At 38.7% G+C, this 10,250-nt stretch overlaps 1 protein-coding gene across 1 annotated transcript; it reads left to right on the top strand.

The window, feature by feature from the left end:
* Window positions 1-6,885: 6,885 nt before the first annotated feature.
* Window positions 6,886-9,055, top strand: LOC148851551 (ethylene-responsive transcription factor ABR1-like). The gene is made up of 2 exons (XM_088947908.1): window positions 6,886-7,847; window positions 8,153-9,055. Exons 1-2 carry the CDS (start codon window positions 7,355-7,357, stop codon window positions 8,923-8,925), a joined length of 1,266 nt encoding a protein of 421 aa, XP_088804034.1. The 5' UTR covers window positions 6,886-7,354; the 3' UTR covers window positions 8,926-9,055.
* Window positions 9,056-10,250: the final 1,195 nt, after the last annotated feature.

Genomic DNA, 10,250 nt, shown 5'->3' with positions numbered 1-10,250 from the left:
ATTTTTTAGTTTTGTATTCCATTTCCATCATCAATAAAAATCATTCTTATTTATCACACTTATTTTCTTTATATGATGGCTATATAATATTAGAGATGTGCCAAATTTTCTACTAAAATTTTTTAGTTTTTGTATTTCATTAGATTCTTACTAAGACCCCTCCATTAGTACTCCCAACGAACCTTCAAAAAGATTCTCATGTGACTGTTTTAATTTTTTTAAATCCTCAAATTACCCATTTATCCAGTGATTTTTAGTATTTTTTTTTCCAATTTTCGTTTATTACTGTTTTAGTTGATATTAATTGAATGTTGTGCTTATTGCAATTCCAGGTTTCCATGGAAATTTCTCTCTCTCTCTCTTTTTTTTTTTGTTGCAATTTCCATTTGGTAGGTCAAAGCAAATTCAAATTTGTCACCAAAAAACTGCTCCTAGTTTGAAGATTTGGGGCCGGTTTCACATACCAAAAGTTTAGAAAACTAACCATAATTAATCATAAAAATGCCAAATAATTACACCACTTCAATGTCTTTATAAATAAACATTAAATGCAATAGTGAATTACCTTTTATCGTCACCTGTTTATCCCATTTAAGGTTGAATAATTGAATAACGGTACTAGTTTTGTCCACCGAAATAAAAATCATTCAATGCAAAATTAAATACCCTTGTTTTCAAAGTAAATGACCTTTTTAGCACTCTAACACAGCTTTAGGAACATTTTGCACTATAAATTCTCCAAATGGTTTTGGAATAGAGTGCACACACTAGTCACACTTTATACATTCATTCGTTGCCCTCTCATTCAATTCTAAAGTTATATATGAATCTACAAAACAAATCTTCATTCCAAATTACATGGGGAAAGAATATGAAGAAACATTATTGTTTTTATTCTTATTCTCAACTGATTTAAGAATTTGTTACACTCGTCGTCCTTAGTTGGTATAGGGAATTAATATCATACTTCCTTTTATATTTTTTTTGGTAAATTTCCTTTGGTTGTTTTCGGTAATATATATTATTCCTTTTTTGGGGCCGCCCATCGCTTAAACCCTGATCCCCAACCTTGGTGATGAAGGGGGATTGGATCCAAGGTGCCTCCACAGCAACCAGCCAAGACCTTACGAACTGGCAAAATAATGTGGTCCTTACTCATTACCAATGTTTTAAAAGTCGGATCCAACAGAACGGGATGGCCCGTTCTGACTTAAAAATAATAAATAATAAAGAACAGAAAAAAATCGTTGTTGGGATTGATGGTTTGACAGTTAGATCACTCAGGTGAGTAGGTTACTGATCAAATCAATGGTTTTTGGCCAAAAATCATTTTTGGGGTAAAATGAAACTGGTTACCTGATTGGTTCCCAGTTTTTCCGGTCCAACTATTCGGTCTAGTCCACTTTTGAAAACCATGGTATTTACAAATATGTAGGGTGCAAAATCTTGTATTTTGTATTATTTTGTATGTATTTACATTGTACATATAACAGGATATATCAATATTTTGAACCTGAAAATTTACAGTTGAATCAAATAAAACCTAAGTAACAAAATTTATATCTGGTTCAGATTTGCCTAGTAAACAAAATAGAGCCTTATTGTAAGGATTAGGCTTCCTTTTAGGTCAAAAATAATTGTTTGTTGATAAATACATTTATTTCACCAAATGTCAACCTATTTTGAAGCTGAGACAAATGATAGTGGCATGCGTTCATCAAGTTTGGCATGACTTAAGCATGACAAATCAGCTTGTACCGAGTACCGTTGAAGAGACATGAGATTGAGATTTGAGGTCCGTGAATCCAATTTGGACTTAACCTAACTAGTCCAATCAACAACCCCTTTGCCTAAGAGCATGACAATTCAAAGCAAAAATTTGGTTTTGAAATTTCATTAATGGAACAGTAATTCAGTTACTCAAAGCTCATTTTCAAAAAAAAAAAAAAACTAAAAGCTGATAACCTATTGGTGAAAGTCAATCTTTGATAAAGAAATTGACACCCAAATTTCAGCTTAATTTATTTGCACTGGTTTCAAATGTTGTAGTCTTGTAGATACCACTAGAATTTTGTTGGGGGAGTTTTGGTTTGGAGCAGTGTTTTCAAACCGTGGTTGATTTGAATGATCGGACCATTTGACTTGAGAATCATCTACACAACCGGTTTCATTTCACCCTTAACTCGGTTCTTGGCAAAAAATCATTGATTTGGTCAGTGGTCCACTGACTGTTTTATATTTGAATTACTTGTTACTTTTTAAATTGGAACAGACTGTTTATTCAAACCGGTTGGTGGAACTGTTGATCTAGAAACCGGTGGCAAGAACGGTTCTGATTTTTGAGTCAAAATGAAACAAGCTGCTCAGAAACAAGAAAAGGAAATCTGGTATTCAAATTTGAATTTTGATATTGTGAACAAGTCCGTTACGCACTCAGCACTGCTACTACTGTCAAGTCTCAACTGGTTCTGGTGACGAGAGGTTTGCTGAACCTGGCTCAGGTTGACCAGCCTAACAAGTTAGAACTCGGGAATTCTGGCAACGCGCATGGCGCAAGTGGACAGTGTCAATTCTCTGTAAGATGGGGCTTTTTGTAGGCACTCCAACAGTGAAGTGGTTTGATACTTAATGTGAGAGGTATGGAGTGCGTGGCAGTATGTCTAGGGAAACCAACAAACTAACCCATTCCATCAGCCTTGATCATAGCTAAAGCAACCACAAAATGATCAAAGCTTTTTTTTGTTGTTGTCTCTAGTTCAGGAGGACCCCGAAATATTCTTGAATTTTAATGAATTGCCAAGTTGTTCATCTCCTCCTACAGCCTACTAGTGTTTGAATAAATGCCTAGGCGGGGATCTCTCTCTCTCTCTCGAAATTGGAATTTTAACGTGTACAAAGGGTTGGCCTATTAGCCCATTATTGGCCCAGGTTGACTTTGACTTGCATTATCTATCACATGCTTTGGTCTATGGTCTCAAAGCTAACTACAGTTCTGACCTGTGAATGGGTGAATTCTGCTTGGTGGGGTCTTCGGAGGTCCCTGGCCCATGTTCTTCTGGTTCACATTGCTTTCAGAAAAGTAAACTCTGCAACTGGTGAAGCTCTGTTTCTTGTGTGGGCACCCATACTCTTCCAGAGAATATGGGAAATAGATAATTCATCTCAGCTACTGAAAGTCTGAAACCCAGTTGCATTAATTAAACTCCCTTAAAACCCATGTGGTGGTTTGGCGTTGAAGCACCATAAATTGTCTCCCATATCCAACCATGGAAGCAATAGACAGCTTCTAACAATTTTGAATTTAATCAACAATTGTGAAAGTGGGTTTGATCAGAGCACTTCCAATGGAGCTCTGAACACAGAAACCAGTAGAAACTAACAACCCACTTGGGCTCTTAGACTGGGAAAATGAATCTACCATGACAAATTTGTCAAAAGCTTCATGGTGGGACTCTGAGCCCTTGCCATGGAGTGTCTATGTTTTCAACTTTTACTAATAATGCTATAAACATTCTGATGCTGCTCTTCATCATCACATCTATCTCAATTGGCTTCTGCATTCTGGGGTTTTGGAATTTCTCAAAAGTCCCATCTGCTTTGTTTTTTCTGCCCTTTGAATTCTAGCATTGGACTCTGCTAATTTTAGACTTTCCTCTTCTTGTAATATTTTAAATATTTTTTCTCATACAAAGACTGAACTAATATTTAATTAAGAGATGAGGAGTCGGTCCATTTCATTTCTGTTTCGAAGGTTTTCTGAGTTTGGATAAATCTCCCATGCAAATTGATCATGAGTTTGCACTTGCTTTGATGATGCAATCCTTCATAGTCACTAATCACACCCACCCAACTCACCAATAGATGGATCTGAACGATCGTAGCCATCCAACAGTTTGACCATTACAACAGTATTCAGCATGTTCTATATAAATATAATATTGAAATGTTCACGTTCAAACCACCACGACCACGATAGTAACGGGTTACCACGGAATTCATATATATCATATATGAGAACCCAAATACCAATTCAAAATTTTCAACAGAAAATCAGGAAATTGACGGTGATGATCTTTGGATCATCTGAATATCATGGTCCATGAGCATAATGGAACAGTACCACAGATTCTAACCTTAATTTATCAAAGATGAGAATTTGCCACGTGTTAAAGATAAGGACTGGTTGACAAGAATATCGCTTGGTTCAATAAAAAAATGAACCGACAAAAAAAGTGAAAACAAAAAGGGAGGTTGGTTGGTGACTTGGTGCACGTGAGCCGAACCAGCGTCGAACACGAAACCAACGTGCATGAATCCACACTGCTCCACGTCACCCACGTACGACCGTCTATATCAGATGAACCGAATATATATCCCATTAAAAAAATATTTAGTAAATTTAAAGTAAAGAAGTCTGATTAGTGATCATGCGCGAAAAAACAAAAAAGAATCATTCCCACTTAAATCTGTCCGGGTTCATGTCGGTCGGGTCTAGATCCATTATCCATTTATAAAGGGTCCCATGGACCATGGTCTCCTCGAACCGGGTCCACCCAATACGCTCCATTTTCGTAGACAGGGTAAACCCATAGATTTTATGGGTCCCACCAGTGATAACAGGTGAATCGAATTATCAAACATCACCGATGGCACCTAGTCATAGATTGTCAAAAATACTAGGGAGAAAAATTTTTACTTGTAAAAAGAATAATGAAAGAATTTACAAAAGTAACCATAATTCTATTATTTGGATTTTTTAAAGTATATGAATTAAATGAAAAAAAAATGAAAAAAATTCAATAACTACAATCACGAATCAGATTATTCCTGACTTATCCATTCAAATTAAGTCCACGGATTGAAACTAGGGAAATATTAGAATTTTGACGTGTATTGGATGAGTCTTCTAGGTGGGCCCCATGTAATTGATGGGCCCATGGTTCTCGATGAGCCCAGCCCTCCATTTCGTGAAACACGTTTTTGTTTTCTAATTATTTTATTTTTTTGTTTTTAAAGCAAACAATAATCTACTATACGCCCACTCAGGCGTTCACACCATATTGACGGTAGACGTTTGGTAACGGACATTGGATCGTATGACGTTGGTGATCGTTTAGTAACGGCCGAATTCACTGAATTGAACTACTTATCAGCTGAAACAATCAGTTCAGCTTCAGCCAATGGAGGGTTCCTTACTTCCTTACCCTACAAAACTTCTCCAACCGTCCAAGTGTAAACAACAGGAATTTGAAATGCAAATAATCTGTATTACGGCACCTGTGCTTTGGTGGATCCAGATCTTCTCAGAAAGTGAAACGTGGCAACTAATGGCTCCAGACCTTGAAGGAACCCTAGACAAGGAGCCATCTTGTGGGGCCGTGAAAATCATGTGATGAGGGGCATGTTCGGAATTTCATATAATTTGTTATGGCCCATAGGCCCTATATACCATTTCCCTGGGGAAACCAAAACCACGTATGATAGGTTGACTCCAGTCAAGGTTGACATTAAAACTAGGATCACCCTCGTCGTTATCAATTTGACCTTACAACTCCAGTCTTCAAACCAAGCCACACCAAATCATCAATCAATGGATAATGTAGAAAATAAAATATCCATCACCGAAAACGCGTTTCCATTTTTGCTTCTACCCTTTTCTAGTCGGCGCTGGGCCTGGGCCTGGCTTTAACTCGATATTCCTCCTCCGTGACCACTGACCCGGTTAATGGTTCTGACTCGGGTTACAGGTGACTTTACTTTTACTTTGAATTTCTAGAGAAGAAACCGCAGCTAAACATGGAATAATTCTCCTTAACCGTTCAATTGGAATCCTCTACCTCTGAAGTTCGAGAATGGTAATGGACTGAGGCTTCTGATCCTTCTTGTCGATTTAAAAAAAACGAAAAACAAATCATTGTCAAGTTTGACAATTTTTTTTTTATGGCCACCAAAATGGAATCAGTATAACTGCTAGTAGCAGTAAAAGAAGGGGTTGTTCATTGTTCAGTCTACTCTAGAAGTCTGAGCCTTTTTGAGCCTCACTGTATAGGTGGGATGAATCCTGACCATGGATCAAGGATTTTTTATTGTTCAGTCCACCTCAAAAATTTGAGTCTTTCTGAACCCCACCCACGATACAGGTGGGATGAATCCTGACCATGAATCAATGTTAAATTCACAAATCGAATGCCGTTTATTTGGAGGAATGAGAGCTATTAGCTGTAATTTCAGATTTTTGAGGTAGAATTACTTATCCCTAAAATAAGGAAAAAAAAAAGCAACAATGGTGTCAGAGACTTTAGAGCAGTGTTTTAACCCGTTCTTGACAAGCCGGCCAACCCGTGACATAGGGAGTTTAACCGGGTCTCGGATTTTTGACGGTTCGAAATGTCGATTTGCTTGATGTTAAAAAAAATCAAACCATATACAGCACCAATACTCCCTCTTTTACAAACTTTAAGTGAATGCCGATCATTCTACCACCACTTCTCATCAATTATCTTTGTTTAGAGACGAGATTTTTTGAAAGCAAAAATCGTGCAAACACCCTGAGAGTATGATACGGTGCAATACATATCATACTGAACCATGCATCAGATGAACCGGTTGGTTGAACCGTCCAACTGTGGCAATGATGTCCGGCTTGGGTTTTAACTTAAAGCAGTAGAAACGCCCCGATGAGATATGAGAAATACAATACTAGTTGGATATGGTAGAATCAAGTGGTGTGGGGGCCAAAAATGTGGTGATTGATTGATCCTTGATGGACGGTTTTGATTGGCCTCATCTTTTCTCCACGTGGCAAAAAACAGCTACTAGAAGGGTTGGTGCCAAGTAAGCCTCAAAATCAGAGGCCAAAAGTCCAGCCCAGCCCGACCCACACAAGTGGGTTCATGTCGGCACCAGAAAACCAATTCAAACACGAACTCTTTTTTCTCTGTCCTCCCATCCAAACAAACACCGACATTCGCTCTGAGAAAAGGATCAAAGGCTACAGAGTTAATTCTTGCCACCTTAATAATAAACCAGTCAAAACCTGGTGTGAACATAACACAACCATGGCATCTTCGCATTTTTTTTTCTCTCTCTCTCTCTCTTATAAAAAAGATCGAAATCAGGAATCGAAAACACTTGCAGAGAATTCAATTTTTTTGGTAATTAATTAATATTTTTTACAAAGCTCTCAGACGACTGATGATATGACGGCGGCGTAACAGAGTTTGAATTTCAATCAACTATAGTTTATATAGCCGTTGATTGCAAACGAGCTTGAAAGCGTCGTTTGAAGATCGCCGGAATACGAGTCAAACTGGGTTTGAGTTTTGGTGATCGAGTCTCCGCAGAGGTTGGTTACATGTGCGAGCTGAAGGTGGCGAATCCAAGAGACACAGATGAGTTTGCTAGATTTCCGACTGGGTTTGACGTGGGAGATACAGATGAAGGGTTTTCTCAGGCACCACCTGCACCTTCGGTAACACAGCACGAAGGGATTATATTACAGGGATACTCGGGACCAATGTTTTCAGGTTACAGCCGTGCAAGAGAAATGTCAGCCATGGTTTCAGCTCTGACTCATGTTGTTTCTGGAGAGAGGAGTGGTGGGGAATGGGCTTATCAACCAGATTTTAGTGGCTCTGTGGCGTCAACCATTGCTTCTGGTGGGACTACTTATGCTTCTGGTTCGCCTTCTTCCTCTTATACTTCTTCTTCTTCAATGAGCGGTGGAGGACAGAAGAGAGGGCGTGATGAGGAGAGTACTGGTCAGTTGCCTGAATCCGTTTTGAGGATGTACAGAGGCTTTGGTGAATTCAGGACATCATTAGGAGAGTCATCATCTGTTTTGCCGGGTAAATATATATTTCAGTCAATACCCATGTATTTTTCTGTTTTCTTTTTAACTCTGTATAATTTTAAGATATTATTTTCCTTTTATTTTTCTATTTTTTCTTTAATAAAACTTAAATAGTTTGGAGTATTGCATGCACTAATAGAATTTCAACACTACAACATTATCTGTGATAAACTATTGCTATGGTTTATAAAATGCCAGTTCAATATATCTTTTCCAAATTCTTTCCTTTTTTGTTCTGTCTATTCTTATGTTCCTTGGAGAAACCATTGCTAATGTTTTTTGTTTTTTCTTTCTCTGCAGTTAAACAAGAAGGTTCGAGCATTATAACCACCACAACTGTAGGGACTCCATCAACCACCACCACCACCACCGCCGCCAGAGATGAAACCACGTCCCAAGGAGAAGTAGGAGAGAGGAGGAGAAGATACAGAGGGGTGAGGCAGAGGCCTTGGGGGAAATGGGCAGCAGAAATAAGAGACCCACATAAAGCTGCCAGAGTTTGGTTAGGCACATTTGATACTGCTGAAGCTGCAGCCCGAGCTTACGATGAAGCTGCTCTGAGATTCAGAGGAAATAGAGCGAAGCTTAACTTTCCAGAAAACGTTAGGCTCAGTCAATCTTTATCCAATCCTGCCGCGACCCAGTTAACAATTTCCCATTCTCCGGCTACCCTTCTCCCGGTTCCTCAGATTTCTGAGCCATTCATGCCACCTCAAACCCAGCAGCAGCTACAGAGCTCCGATATTGCGAGGGATTATTACGAATACTCTCAATTACTTCAGAGTTCTGGGGAATTTCAAAGACAACCCACAAGTTTACTAGAGCAGATCTTTTATTCTTCATCTTTGGCAGCTTCTCTACGACCATCTTCTTCTTCTTCTTCCCCACTTGCCTCCTCCGTTTCCTCTTCAATGTCATCTAATCCATTTCCTCTATTTTACACGGATCAACAGATGGAATATCTGAGACAAATGGATACTCGTGGACAAGGTAACACTTCTGGCGGTGGTTCAGAGTTCCCGACGCCATCCTGGACGGATTCCGGTCACTATCCGTCTTCTTCCTCTAGTTAATTTTATTTTCTTTCCTATGATTGTTTTCCTGCTTTGACTCCTATTTGTCTCTGTGTTGCTTGTTTAAGGCTATAATGTATTCTATAGGGATGTAAAAGGTCTATTTTATTCGATTGAGCCATCCATGTAACTTCCTCTGTCTTTTTTTTATTTTTTTTCCTAAAAAAATGATATGATAGAAGAACAGGAATTAAAAGAAACAAACGTGATTCAAAGACATAATCCACATCTCAAGAGTTAGTGATATTATATACCTGAAGCTTTGATGTTACATTGTTTCGATCGTTAAAATATCGAGTCAGACGTCATCTTGTTTAGCTGTCTCCTCTTTAGCTTCCATGCAAGATTAATTAATAATTTGATATTCACCGATACCGTAATGGTTTCTGATTACTTCTTTAAACTTCTCAACGCTTGTAAAGGGATAATAAAAACTAAAGAAGAAATGCGAAACAAATGAAATAATTCTAAAATCAAAAACTCAAATAATGGTTTCACTCCCCTCTAAAGCCCAGAACCAAATGACCCCATTTGACTAAAAACTGACTACATACATGACACATCTTTTATGGGCCAAATTTATACCTAACTACAATCCAAATTTGAGCCAGGTTTGACTTAGCTCTCCACTACTCCCACTATATAATAATTAACAGATAAAATGCTTATGGGGGAGAGTGGATCAGGTAAAGGATCATAAAAGGGAGGGAGTTTACCAGAAACCAAAATGGATTATTTAATCATGGTATTTTCTCCTTATAAGTTACTTACAGCTGCAGTTTACGTCTAGGCCAAGTATTCTTTGAGGAAGAAGCTTGTATTTTACTGAACAGTTGAATCACTTCTGACGTGGAAGCACACGTGAACAGTGAGGTAAGAGATTCATGATCCCGTCAAAAGAAAATGGTCACGGGAGGCCACGTGTGGCTTTCATTAATCCACTGTTGCTACGTCACGGTCATGGATGTTCAAAGACTGCAGACGTACACACTTTGATAACCACCTATTCATTCTACACATGTTTCTTTCCTTTGTGGATTTCTCACTCTCTAAAAGCGGTAAAGGCCCCCTGTCTCGTCTTGAAGGGGTTAGGTTGTTCAGTGTCCACCAACCTATTTCGAGAAAGCGAGATGCTTACTTCAATCCCACGACTGGTGCACTAATCAGATCAATCTGGATCAGTGGTAGATAGCACAGACACGACTGCTCCAGTGCTCTTCTGGTGGGGGTCACTTGGTCACCTGGGACAGCTGGCCAGATGGGCTTGGGGCTACACTTGTCTGGTTCGGGCATGGACCAGAAACTTGAGATTTTAATGAGATGGA

Source organism: Nelumbo lutea, chromosome 5 (genome assembly GCF_056320005.1).
Source record: "Nelumbo lutea isolate HS-2025 chromosome 5, American lotus-T2T, whole genome shotgun sequence".
Taxonomy (NCBI): domain Eukaryota; kingdom Viridiplantae; phylum Streptophyta; class Magnoliopsida; order Proteales; family Nelumbonaceae; genus Nelumbo; species Nelumbo lutea.
Note: the sequence above shows the minus strand (reverse complement) of the source record. Positions and strands in the feature narration are given on the sequence as shown.